The 15,077-nt window shown below is 42.3% G+C and overlaps 1 protein-coding gene across 3 annotated transcripts in view; it reads right to left on the bottom strand.

Annotated features, from left to right (window-relative positions):
• The window catches only part of LOC147032861 (small glutamine-rich tetratricopeptide repeat-containing protein beta-like), a 62,184-nt gene that overhangs the window by 31,123 nt on the left and 15,984 nt on the right, over nt 1–15,077 (bottom strand). For all 3 annotated transcript variants that reach the window (XM_085870801.1, XM_085870802.1, XM_085870800.1), the window contains one exon: nt 8,803–8,941. In XM_085870801.1, the coding sequence (XP_085726927.1) occupies nt 8,803–8,941 (139 nt within the window). The remainder of the gene's footprint in view (nt 1–8,802; nt 8,942–15,077) is intronic.

Genomic DNA, 15,077 nt, shown 5'->3' with positions numbered 1-15,077 from the left:
TTATGGCTCAGCCAGTCATGGTGACATGGACAGAACAAGTCACTTCAGCATCAATGTCACTTGCATGCAAGTGCAGTGTTCACAAGGTATTCTGGTATTTTGCTCATCCAGTTCCTCGCTAGAACGGTAATTTCATGTTTTGTTGTCAATTGTAATAGTCAATGATGTTACCAATCGATTGTTTTAAAAAGGATACCAAAACAACTTGGTGGGCATATCTGTCACACACCAATGTGAAAAGGCAATATTGTTGCAGTTTTTGTGTGAAACGAGCAAACATCATGTGGAAAAGGCCTGATCTACTCCAGTCATTGCCTTAATGTTCTGTCGTATTTCAACACACGTTAACAATTTCTAAGGTCTTTTAAGAGATGAGTACATTGTGGACCACAGAGCTTGGGGCAGCCCTCACTGGCCTTGCACAAATACCATTTCATATATATTAACCTGTGCATACCATCCATCAAGACATCCCATGTTGCAGAAGAGGCTGCCTGTTCTCCTGACAGATTTTGAATACCATGATTGCAGAACGGGACTGCTTTGCTGAAATAAGTAAAATGATAAATAACCATAACAGCCAGGATTAAAAGTATTAAACCCACATTATCCAGAATGATTGTAGAGTATTTATGTAGAAGAAATCGAGTTAATGAAGGACACACACACACACACACACACACACACACACACACACACACACACACACACACACACACACACACACACACGATCAAGATCCAGGACATCTCGAAGATAAGAAGATTGATGTTTAGAGTTGTAGCAAAAATTTACCTGGAGTGCAACACACCAATGATGGACCAAATTGCCTCATTTCCCTGTTTGGGGTCATACAGGATCGTGTGATGACGATTTTTCGTCCCATGGAGACTTTGCACCCATTGCATATTAATTTCCTTTCTGCATACAGAATATAAATACTTAAATGCTATTGGTTTGATTCCTCACAAATAATTCATCTTCCAACAGAGGCAGAAGGGCTGAGTTAAAGCAAAGCTCCACCCTTCTCCCCTGCAGAGGGGACACCCCGATGTACGATACTCAATCACTGATATTTCTTGTTTTAAGGTCCATTTGATGAAGAATAGCAATTTCTTATTGAGATGATTGACTGTGTGTTAAAATAATGTGGAACAGCAAATTTCAGGGAAATTGGACCAGGGGTAAGGAATTGTATAACTAACAAAAAAATACAATGACATGCAACCCCCACACTATACACAGTTGTGTTGTGTTGTGTTGTGACTGAACTACTCCCTCAAACTTTTTGTGAAATCGTACCAAACTTACGGTCTGCACATACTCCTTCCATGTGTATATGTCGCCGGGGTATTTTTGGGGAAAAAAAAAAATCTTTTTTCAACATAAATTGCTGATAAAAATATAATCACCAACATGACAAATATAAATTTGTACAAAAGAAATGTTTGTGTTATGACTGGTGTAAATCACAACACAGCATCTCATGTACAGTCATTATACTCAGTTAAAATAAGCCTGTGCCTCTGTAGTGATGTGTGGTAAGGCGAGCGTAGTGAACTGATCCATGCTTATATATATTTTATAAATACATATATATATACATATATATAAATATAAATATATATATAAATATATATATATATATATATATATATATAAATATATATATATATATATATATATAAATATATATATATATATATATATATATATATATATATATATATATATATATATATATATATGAGCATGGTGTTGGCGTAGTGGTTAGGGTAGCGGCTTGGGATCCAAAAGGTCCTGAGTTCAAGCCCAGTTGGCTGCTTTAATTAATACACACCAGGAGGTTGACTCAGCCTGTCATCCTTCCGAGGTCGGCGAAGTGAGTACCAGTGTACTGGGCCCGGTGTATGCCCCGGTTAGAATAGGTGTACCATATCACTGTGTCGTAAGAGGTGACCAGAGTTGCGTCAGGAAGGGCATCCGGCGTAAAACCTGTGCCAAATCATTATGCGGATCATAACGGATGATCCGCTGAGGCGACCCCTAACGGGAGCAGCCGAAAGAAGAAGAAGAAGATATATATATTGCTACGGCTGTGGAAATTCGCAGAACACCATAAAGGTTCCTTAGATCAGTTATCCTGGTAAGTTTATGTGCAGATACAGTAGGTTTCCCCACCGTTGTTTAGAGGGATTTGTTTGTGTTCGCCGGGCTGTGACTCTTTGAGATAGCCGTTTTTCTTTATCTATCGTTGTTTTGAACCACGCAAACAACAACCGCCACCAAGTACGCCACAACGCCAAGCACGCAACAAACCTCCACACAAACAACCACCACCATCTTCGCCACTACGTCCGCTTCCGAACGCCATCTTCCATAGACCACGCTACGACGGTTTCCGCGTCGGAAACCGTCCGAGAACGGCAAACAAAGGCGCCAAGGAAGGAATTGCGATGACGCGTGGGTTTTCCCACCTATTTTCCCCGTGCTTGGTGTGAAGGGAAGGGGGCGGGGCAGCTCGCTTCCGATTGGTGGATGCATGACGTGAGGCAGTCGGAGTGAGGGCACGCCCCTTTTCGAGAAGCTTCTCGAAGGAAGGTGGAGTCAGAAGCGGGGCGGAGCGAAGGGCGGAGCCCCGTGCTATAAAGGGCGGACCGCACACGAAGCGGCCCGGGGTGGTTCATAACAAGAGCTCTTCTTGGTCCATGGTTTCTTCTTTTTCCTCTCGCTTGGTTCATGCTCTCGTTTGCACTGGTCCCCCTTCCTCGCTTGGTTCCTGTGCTCGGGGTCCTGTGAGCGGCCTGCTGGTGGGAGAAGCTGACGGAAGGCACAGCAGTGCCGGCTGTGTGGTGGACCTGCGCGTCCAGACGAGGAGCGCCGGAGAGAGCTTGCCGGCCACGTGGGAGGCCCGGAACCAGGCGCGATCACGCTGACGGTCGTGGGAGCGGGACGTCGCGACTCGCCGACCACCGAGGCACCTTGAGGGGGCAGGTAACCTGCCACGGTCTCGCGGGACCCGTTTGGTCCTCCAGGTCCTGCGTTATAAAGGTCCGCGGACCCTGTCTGCCACCCTCGTCTTTGGGGATGGCCATTTCTTGCTTTTGTATGACTGCTGTGGTGCCGTGTCCCTGTAAGTAGACCAGTATAAGTGACTGTGACTGTACATTGCTCGTATTCGGTCGTATTGCTTTCACTTGTTGCCTGTACATTGCATGACTGCCTTGGCTGTATATACGTGTGCTTTATAATAAATGTCCTTGTGTGAAATGTACCCCGTTCGTCGTGTCCTATTTCCCTTTTGAAAAGCCATCTTGCATCGTTGAATGAGTAGTGGGTTTTGAACGCCCGTTAAAGAGAATCGGATCCGTCGAGGTCGGCGATAACACCGCTCAGTTATCACTGTAGTACGGAACGGACCGCTTAAGCAATTCGTGTCCCAGGCCGACCTGCGGCGTGGTGCAGCCCCTCTGTAGGTTACCCGCGCGGGTACTTAGGTATATCGACATTCGGCGATTCACCCTATTTCGTGCGGGTAGAATGTGGACTGGGCTGTGGTGAGGTTAAACACCCACCCGTGACTGGTTCCTGGCAGTAGTTTCAGGAGGGTCATGACTGAATTGTCCGTTCGGTGGGCGACGCGGTTGCGATTGGAGTTACGCGGCCGATCGCATGCCGGCGGGCACGAATTCGTAAATATATATATATATATATATATATATATATATATATATATATATATATATATATATATACACATAATAAAGAAAAACCCACCCACATCTCTCACTTGTGAATGGAGGGAATAGCCAATCGGCTCTCACATAATCAACTAAACCCAGGTGACTAGGATTATCGAAACAATTGACCCCTCCCACACTCTTCGAGCCAAAGAAGCTGCCTAAAGCAACCCAAGAAGACCTACACAAGGTAAGCTCTATGCTGTTTCAAACCCTTGCCAGAGTTCCTCAACAACTTGTTGGAGTGTGGGAGGGGTCGATTATTTACACACACACACACACACACACACACACACACACACACACACACACACACACACACACACACACACACACACACACACACACACACACACACACATACTGGACAAGAAAAATGGAAACACCTGGGTAAATGAGGGACACCTTGGAAGTATATTAAAAGCAACGGCTTCCACACAGGTGTGGCCCACATGTTAATTAAGCAAATAACTTCTCAGCATGCTTCGGGTCATGTATAAAACTGCTGCACATGCCTGATTGCCTGTAATAATGGCTGCAAGAGGAGACATCAATGACTTTGAAAGAGGAGTGATTGTTGGGGTGCGTTTGTAAGGAGCTTAAGTGACAAACACAGCTCAAGTTGCTGATGTTTCACGAGCAACGGTGTCCAAAGTGATGTTGGCATGGAACTCTGAGGGAAAGATATTGTGAGCAAAGGGCAACAGTTGGCAGAAAAGCATACTCCAAGATCGTGAGATTTGTGCATTCATTTGAAGTGCAAGGCAAAGCAACTGGAGATCAATTGAATGTATATTTCATTCTGGGGTGTGAGCAGCCAGTTTCATAAAAAACAGTCAACCGAAAATGCGACAAAGTGGGATACCATACTTGGGTTGCAGCGCACAAACAGCTCATCACACCTACCAATGCACGTTTGTGAATCCAGTGATGCAAAGAGCACAGGCAATGGACTGTTGAGCAGTGGAGAAATGTCATTATGGTCAGATTAATAATCCTTCACTATGTTCTTGACAAACCGAGTGATTAATGCTACCGAGTGATCATCTTCACCCCATGTTGCAGCATTTCTTTCCTGCCTGGAGGGGTGTCTTCCAGGATTGCAATGCCTTCATCCACAGAGCTTGTGTGGTCACCCAGTGGTTTGATGAGCATGGCACTGGTGCTATCCATATGTCATGACCTTCTCAGTCACCAGATGTGAACCCAATTGAGCATTTATGGGATACTAGATGGCTAAGGAAACTGTTGGGTTCCCGTTGTGACAGTGGTTGATAAAAAAATGATTTCAATAAAAAAGATAGCTCCAGCGAACTATACCGTTGAGGTTGTTTGCATTGATCAAATAATCCCGAAGAGTACTTGACTGAATCGGGAATTGATTTTTGAATAATTTTTTCGTTGCCTGATTTTAACGAAACTTGATACTGCACACCGCAGGAGAATGGTGAGCAAGGTGGGCCGAAAATTTTTGCGCTATCGTGTACCGTTTTGGCTGTATTTCGGGAACATACATACATACAAGATGAGAGTTTTAGTAATATATATAGATTTTGGAATGACGCCTGAGAATGTGTTTTCCACCTCCATCAAACAGGTGTGAGTTGATTGACTTTCTCGTGGAAGTACTACATCTTCAAGATATTCTTAGTGCAAAGTCATTTAAAGAGAGTCTGGTTTAATACGTTTTATGTAACCTATCATCATGTTGAAATACCATACAAGTCCCACTGACGATAAACATAAACATGATACTTTTGACCATTACTCCAGCAGAAAAATAATTCGCAAAGCGATTGAAAATCACTCAAAAGCGACATTTTGTGATACCTGCCCTGTTATATGCACATTCGTTTCAAGATGAGCGGTCTGCAGAACCAATCTGTTCAGCTGAATGTCCATGCAATCTCATTAAATGCTTTGCTGACATTTTTTCGTACATAATTTGAATAAATTATTTTCAATTTAAACACATGATCACACTTTCACGACTTAATACATCAGAAGAATGCATGGGCCAACATTCCACTTGGCCCTCGACAGTCCAACGAATGATAAATTAATTCGTTAAAACATCTATTCTGTTCAAGTGTTATAACAACTCATCTCTCACAAAACAACACATGCATGCACGCACCCAAGCATGCAAATTCCCAAATGTTTTCCTTCCACTTCTTTGTGACCAACCTCACATCAATAGACTACAGCAAATTTAAATAGACTACAGCAAGTGCACATGGCTATCCACATTGCCAGGGAGAAAACTGGGATGCTACAAGGGGCTGTGAAACTTCAAAACTGAGCACAAGCTGCTTTTGTTTTCTAAGTAGAGATTTAGTTTTCTTTCACAAAAGTGAATTTGTGATGCTCTTCCAACTGCGCTCTGCCGTTAACAGATACATATGTGACCAGGTCAGAAATCCTGTTTCAGGGGAAACCACTCTTGTATCAAAGCAGTTGTAAGAGTTACCGACATGGATATTATGTCAGGAAGTTGTTGACCCGTGCGGCTGCAAGCGGCCAAGGAGAGTTCACAACTCGATGGTGAAGAAATCCATTGCCATACATCGTAACTAACCGACTGAAGTTCGTTAAGGTATTGTTTCTTTACTTCCTGTCATGCATGTTAACAGTTGGCATTATGTTAATGTACAATAGGAATTGGTTTGGCGTTTTTGGGCCTTGCTGTGTTTTGCAGCATTCTGTATTAAAACTATTGTAGCTACTTTTGTGATGTGATGATAGAATAGAAGAACTTCTGTAAGAAAACTGTATTAGTCTGACATTAATAACGAGTATGTACCAATGAGTATGGAGTGCATTACTGGGGTGGAATGGTGGAATTATTTTTGACTGCTCTGGGCTGACCGGTGGAGTCAAGACAGATATGCACTAAACGGGTTGACGTTGGTGTTTCAGTAATAAGATGATAAAAGTTATTAAAGAGTTGTATTCTCAAATGATGACATAATGGGGAGATCGTTTCCTGATTAGATATAAATTATTTAGTCAGTAACGGAACACCAGGTCGAGCAGATGTTGATGTATCCCAGAGATTGAGGTGGTACTGTCCAGGCCACATACCAGTGGTAAATTGCTGATACTTCGTAATAGTGCTTGTTCGTAGTAAAAGGAGGAAACCATTTCCCTGTAAATTGTTGTTGGGGACCGTCTTCTAGTTCCGGTTATTCTCGATCTTAGAAACCAATGTTATCATTGGTATACATCTCTGTCTAGTCATTACATACCCGTACAGGTGAGCGTAGGCCTGAACGCTACTTGCTGTCAGCTTCGTGGTTAGTACTGCTCGTCACGATATAGCTGAGACATTGCTGAAGTGATATTAACCGCTAGTTAATCGATGATTTATCCATGTTCGGTACCAAGTTTGAGATGGAATTATTTTTTATCGTTTACATTCATGCAGGAACTAATAGCGAGATGATTCTAGGAATAATATGGGATGGACATGTAATAATATGTCATATGAACTTCCAACTGTGTTGTCAGTTACATTCGAAAACCGTCGTTCTATTTTTGTCAGCTGCAGTGCCAGATTGGTTGCTGTTTTCCTTCGCTCTTCATAATACACGTTTACAGATAGGATTTGCACTTGCATAAATTACCTTTTTACCTCCGCCACCGAAAGTGGATGGAGGTTAAGTTTTCACCCATCTGTTTGTGTACAGGATATCTCAAAAAAGTTGTATACAGATTTGGACAAAATTGGGTGAAGAGGTTGTGTGTGTAACAAGGATGAAATGATTAGATTTTGGTAAAGATCCAGATCTGGATACTAGAATTTTTAAAGTGATTCTTCACCATTGAGAGATCAGGCCAAAAACTATACATAGCATGATATCTCAAAAGGTTATGGAAAGATTCGGCCGAAACTTGGTGGACCGGTTGGGTGTGACAAGGACGAATCAATTCGATTTTAGTGAATATCCGAATCCTGATCCGGATATGATAGTTTATTTTTAAAGCGATTCTTCACCAAAGGGAAATGGAGCCAAAAGCGATATATATATATATATATATATATATATATATATATATATATATATATATATATATATATATATATATATATATATATATCATGGTATTTCAAATAGTTGTGGACAAGTTATGACAAAACTTTGTGGAAGAATTAGTTAGGTAACAAGAACGAGCCGATTCAATTTTGGTTCAGGTCCGGATCCAGATCTCATGTCGGATCCACAGAACTATCGGTGGGATACAAAACTTAAACTGTTCAGCCTGGCGGAGGTATGTGCTCGACAGAGTACCCTTCTAGTTGGATTTGTCCCCCCCCCCCCCCCCGCACACTCAATAAAACGTGTCGAGCATATGATATCCTCAAATCAAACGAAGAGGTTCTACTTTATCAGGTATCCCATCTTTGTTTTGTATAATGGGAGGTGAAGAGGTCGAACATATTTATTTATTTTTACGTTAAAGGCTCCAGTCACGGACTCCATAGTCCTCATCGATGCTCGGCTTTAAATGAAACAAAAAAAAAGCACTGAAGAGATGGAGAAGTGAAGAAAAGGAAGAATATAATCAAATTAAAGGACAGAGAAGGAATAAAAAGACATGGAGTGAAAGTGAGGAGAATGAGAAGTTAAACCTAGTCCGGTGTCTTGGTTTGCATGACACAAAAAAGTAAGACCAGCAATCCGAACATCGAATATGAAAGATGGTTCCGGTCACTATTTTAACACTCCTTAGTAAGGATGGTAGTAACAGCGTGGGCGGTTGCTGTCAGCCCTGGCGGCTACTTGACATTAAGTACGAAATACATTGTGCTAAAACATGGGAAGGTCTGAAGGATATCTGCCTACTGAGTACAGCATAACCAGTCTGTCCATTCACACACAACCAGTGAGCGAATTTATATATGTTACAATCACACATGGGCATTTAGTACCGAAGAACATTTCTGTTGAGACGGATACAATATGGGAATGAAATGAGTTCACAGAATGAACAGCACAAAATGTTGAATTGCAATTGATATATGGCTTTAGGATGTTTAATGTTTAAAGGCACTCTTTACCGGGCTTGGCTTGCTACGGACTCTCTGCTCCATCAGCTCCAAGGTGATCCGGAAGCTTTCGTTGTCTGGATCAAGCTCCAACGCTTGTCGATAGCTATCGCTTGCCTCTCGTAGCTTCCCCAGGTTTGTCAGTGCAAGCCTGTCACCCATGCACCGACAACCAGCGTTAGTCTTAAGCCCCCTAAACACACCATCATCATTTTAATAACGTGCTCAGGCTTTCAGAACACAGATAGACACTCCTAATATAAGCAGGGCTCAAAAAGAGAACATCATAAAAGGCAATGTAATCTGAAGTAATAAATGTTTAAGCTCTTACGAACAATCAAACACAAATGCTTAACTAGAATGAAACTCCGTAGAGCGCACAACAACCACCACCACCACCAGGCTGAATAGTTTACATTTTTAATCCCGCTGATAGGTTGGACCTGCATCCCGACCTTAACCAAAATCAAATCAATTTTTCGTCACACACCCAACCTGTCAACCAAGTTTTGGCCGAATCCGTCCATAACTTTTCGTGATAAATATCGGTTTGGCCCTAAATCTCAATGGTGAAGAATCACTTGAAAAAAGAAAAAAAAAATTCTCTGATCCGGATCTACATCTTCACCAAAATCTGATCAATTTGTCCTTGTCACATTACCCAACCTGTCCACCAAGTTTTGGCCAAATCCATCCATAACTTTTTGAGATATCCTGCTCAGAGACAGACAAACAGAGGTGAAAACATAACCTCTGTCCACCTTTGGCGGTGGAGGTAACTAAATAACTGCTAAGTTATCACATTTTTCAGCTACTGCACTATCATCAGGCCTTTGACACTGAAGTTGTACATGCATTCCTTCCAAGTGCAATTTAGAATGCAATTTGAAGCCACAAAGTACACATTCTCTCATTTTTTAATTAACAAGGAAATGCACAAGAACCTTGAAAAAGTCTTTTCAATTCAAGCACTTCATTTGGCACAAAACATTTATGAAAATAAATTGCACATCATTTGAGGAATAAGATTACTCCACATTCCTCAACTCCACTCAGGCTTGAACTACACACACACACATATATATATATATATATATATATATATATATATATATATATATATATATATATATATATATATATATATATATATATATATTCTTCTTCTTCTTTCGGCTGCTCCCGTTAGGGGTCGCCACAGCGGATCATCCGTATGATCCGCATAGTGATTTGGCACAGGTTTTACGCCGGATGCCCTTCCTGACACAACCCTGGTCGCCTCTTACGACACAGGGATATGGTACACCTATTTTAACCAGGGTATACACCGGCCCAGTATACTGGTACTCATTTCGCCGACCTCGGAAGGATGACAGGCTGAGTCAACCCCTGGTGTATTAATTCAGTGGCCCAACGGGGCTTGAACTCAGGACCTTGTGGATCCCAAGCCGCTGCCCTAACCACTGCGCCAACACCAAGCTTTTATATATATATATATATATATATATATATATATATATATATATATATATATATATATATATATATATATATATATATATATATATATATATATATATGTTGTTGTGGACCGGGGGCCAGCGGCGAGAATGACCACTAGGTGGGGAAAGCTGCGTCATCTCCCACCAATCTCCCCGGAATTGTGGGCCGTCGCTCGGATAACTCCGCGAGCCGGCGGGTTGATTAACAACAGAGGCACATGCTTATTTTAACTGAAGATAATGACTGTACATGAGATGCTGTGTTGTGATTTACACCAGTCATAACACAAACATTTCTTTTGTACAAATTTATATTTGTCATGTTGGTGATTACATTTTTATCAGCAATTTATGTTGAAAAAAGTTTTGTTTTTTTTCCAAAAATACCCCGAGGACCTATACACATGGGAGGAGTATGTGCAGACCATAAGTTTGAGAGAGACAAGCTGGGGGTTAGAGTTTGGTAGGACCCTAGCTGTTGGAGGAAAAGGAGTACTCTGCAATGCAGCACCAGCCAAAGGTCGTAGGTTTGGTCCCAGTCGCACGTGTGGGACTCGTGGCTTGTGGCAGAGCTCGCGTGGCAAATAGTCGCGGTCAAAATCAGCCAAGAACTCATAACAGCCACCGTGAACAACTGGTTCTTCAGCCACTGTGAACAAAACTGGTTCTTCAGCCACCGTGAACAAAACTGGTTCTTCAGCCACCGTGAACAAAAATGGTTCTTCAGCCACCGTGAACAAAAATGGCCCCTCACAACCGCTGCTCGTAACCACTTCTCGTAACCACACAAGAACTCTCATCCACAGAACTCCTCCTTTCACTACTCCACACAGCCCTCACACCCCTCTTCCTTCCTCAGACGCGCACCTCTCCTAAATACCACGAGAGGGAAAAAAGAATGCCTTCGTATGGGGCGGAGCTCCGTGAAGCACGTGCCAGTGTCCACCTTGATTGGACAGGGTTCCACGGCATGCCTTTCTGGGGCGGGGCATTGGCCCCTGCCAGGAAACCCCAGCCAGTCTTCCACGCGGGTTCTTACTTGACGAGTAACAGTATCAATGTTGCACAGGCCGTCGTGCAAGAGTTACAACGTTTGTGGAAGGAACGTTGGTGGAAGCAGCAAGGAAAGGCTGCAAGACCCTGCCTTGGCAAGTCAGAGTGCTTGTAGACACCGGGTGGGTAGTGGATCGTGATGGGGAATGGAATGGTTGTTGGTTGTTCGTTGGAGGGTTCGTTGGATGTAAAGATTTAATAACCTAACTAAAAAGAAATCGCAACGCACGCCTTTGATTCTCCCACAAGACAAAAGGAAAGGGATCTGACTACACACATACTTAACGACATAACTGACTTTTGGGACATCTGTGTGTTGAATGCAAATGGTTTCCAGATCTGTAACAACATATATATATATATATATATATATATATATATATATATATATATATATATATATATATACATACATACAAACACACACACACACACACACACACACACACACACACACACACACACACACACACACACACACACACACACACACACACACACGTCAAAATTTGCTAATGCATTACATTACCTTCATGGAATTCGGTACGTTATAATTTTGCCTCTTTTTTGGATACCTTTGCCCAGTGTCGAATATTCTATTCCCACTACGTAGTTACATATCGTAGGACACGTCCATAATAAAGTGCGCAGCATCGAAATTCATCGTTTGTCCGATTTTACATATCTTGTTCCGAAAAACGTTGACTCCGATGCACTAGTTTTGTGACGTCCGCGTAGAACGCATTTGCATACCCCTAGTAGCCGTAGTCCCATATGTCTATTGGAATATTAATCGCCTTTCCCCCAGAGAATATGTTCAGAATCCTTTGTTCTGCAACACGTTTCGCCGGAAAGATCGACGAATTGCTCGTACGGAGCGATGTTTCCTCAGTTCACGTGCGTAATATGTGTCCGTTAAAGTTTCACGGGGAAGCATAAATGATAAGCTTTACTATTTAGCAGCATTGCAATAAAGATATCTATTATATGTATTACATCATAATTGTAGTATACCGATCTGCATGAATCGCCTCTATTGATGGCCGATCGTACAAAACAACGACCGACGAAACTGATGATGCAGGTCTGTCAATTTCTTACGCACGTTAAAGTGGTCTGCGGGTCACGTGAACGAGGTACAACAGAAGTGATGACGCTATAGACGTGTGCCTAGTGGCATTGCACAAACACCACGTCATTGTTTTCCGATGAAGAAGCCCGTAATGGCCGTGATATCTCTGCTCTTGTGTGAAAAACGGCATTTTATCCCCTCATATTTCGCTCAAACCTGACGCACGTTAACCCCACTTTTTTGGCAAACATTCTACATTTTCTTCGTTTTCCAGTGACTGGAAGTGTTTATGAGTGAAACCCAAAAAATGTGGTATCAAATGATTCCAGAAGTGACGAATTGAGCGGAATTATTTGAATATGATTTTTCTGACCGGCTGTCACGCTTTTGTAATGCATTCGCGAATTTTGACTCATATATATATATATATATATATATATATATATATATATATATATATATATATATATATATATACATACATACATACATACATACATATACGAGGTCCATCGAAAAAGTAACGGGAGTGACCACAGAAATTTTATTCCAAAAAATATATTGAAATCACAGCTTGTCCCCTTCAAAATAGTTTCCCTCCAGTCTCACACACTCGTCCATCCTCTTCTTCCACACTTCAATGCACCCCCTGAAGTCTTCTTCTGGAATCCTCCGGAGCTCCGTCGTCACGACCCTTTTGAGAGCCTCCACATCAGGAAATCGGGTCCACTTGATCACCCCCTTGAGCTTGGGGAATAGGAAAAAAAAATCACAAGTGGCCAAGTCTGGTGAATACAGGGGTTGCTCCAGAGTTGGCACGTTCCTCTCCGCCAGAAACTGTTGGATGCTCAGGGCACTGTGAGCAGGAGCATTGTCATGGTGGAGCACCCAGGCGTTATTCTCCCACAGATCCCTCCTCTTGTCCCTGACTGATCTCATGAGGCGCTGGAGGATCTCCTTGTACACATATTGATTCACTGTTTGACCCTGTGGTAGAAACTCGAAGTGGACGATGCCCTTGATGTCAAAAATCGCGATGAGCATCACCTTGACCTTTGACTTCGACATCCTTGCTTTCTTTGGTCTTGGCGATTCCGGACTTTTCCACTGACGACTCTGCCATTTGGACTCGTGATCGTAATCGAATATCCACGATTCATCGCCAGTCATGACTCTCCCGAGCAGGTCTGGATCGTTCTCGAGGCGCTCGATAATGTCTTGACAGACAGTGACTCATTGCTGTTTCTGGTCCTCGGACAACAGCTTGGAGACCATCTTTGCGCACACCTTGCGCATTTCGAGATTTTCAGTGATGATGCTCCAGACAGTGTCCTGGTTGATGGAAAGTTCCTCCTCAATCATCCGCACCATGAGTCGACGATCTGCACGCACCATCTGCTTCACACGCTCAATGTTGTCCACCATTTTGCTCGTTGAAGGTCTTCCAGTCCATGGATAGTCTTCAACCTCCTCCCGTCCCTCTTTGAACCTCTTGTGCCATTCAAATGCACGTGTACGTGACATCGTTTCTTCCACGTAGACTTGCTGCAGCATTGCGAAGGATTCGGAAGGTGTTTTGCCTTCAGATTGGCTCTCTGCTCACGACTCATAGCGCGACAACTCAGACGAGACAACCTGTAAAAACTCACACAATGAGCGCAGTCAACCATCACCAATCATATATATTTCTGGAATGTTGCAAAAGTCTGTGACACAACCCGTTCATTCAAGTTGAATCAGTGGAGCACACAGCAGGCTCAGTCCCGTTACTTTTTAGATAGACCTCGTATATATTGTGTATTGATTCACTGTTTGTTATATATATATATATATATATATATATATATATATATATATATATATATATATATATATATATATATATATATATATATATATATATGTATATATGAAGACCACAAGGGGAAAACCAGAGATGTCACTTTTTATAAATTTCAGGGTTATTGCACCTGCCAATAGTTGGCAACATAAGGTTTCCTCTCACAATATTACTTTAACAAATAACCAGGGGTGTCACATAATTTATATGGTATAAAGTTTAGCCGTGCAATGAAAAAACAAGTGTTGTCAAAGCTGAACAAGTAGAAACCCAGAGTTGTCAGTACTTTACTCCTGGTTATCTCCCTTTCATTCATGTTAACTGTTCCACCATAATATTCAGAGTTGAGAAACTAAAAAATTAAAGGTTGTAAAACTTTCACAGCATAAACTCTGAGCACTACAATGGCCTATTTGGTTATATCATGGGCTCCGTAGTTGGTGCATATCGTGGTTCAAGCCTGGTCAAACCTTTATTGTGACTTTTATGGGACCCACGCCGTGGCTTAATGGTTAGCGCGTCTGAGTACCCATCCTCATTCGATGTACCCACCACCCAATCAACCTGCTTAGGTATATGAGGGAGTCACATGAGGTGACTTCGGCTATCGCGGGGGTGGTTTATCCTTGGTTTCCTCCCGGTTTTCCATCATATTAAGTAGTACGGAGTAAGAAATGGAGAATCCGTCGTTATATAAGCGAAATACCCTTGAGTATGGCGTTGAACACCAATCAAACAAAAAAACAATGACCGTTTAATGTTGAAAAAAATAATCTGTGATCACCAAAGTCATGTAATGTATGCTAATAACCAACAAGCA

Source organism: Eptatretus burgeri, chromosome 2, assembly GCF_056783735.1.
Source record: "Eptatretus burgeri isolate ZD-2024b chromosome 2, Ebu_testis_v1, whole genome shotgun sequence".
Classification (NCBI taxonomy): Eukaryota; Metazoa; Chordata; class Myxini; order Myxiniformes; family Myxinidae; genus Eptatretus; species Eptatretus burgeri.
The sequence above is the reverse complement of the archived record's forward strand: the minus strand, read 5'-3'. Positions and strand labels throughout refer to the sequence as shown.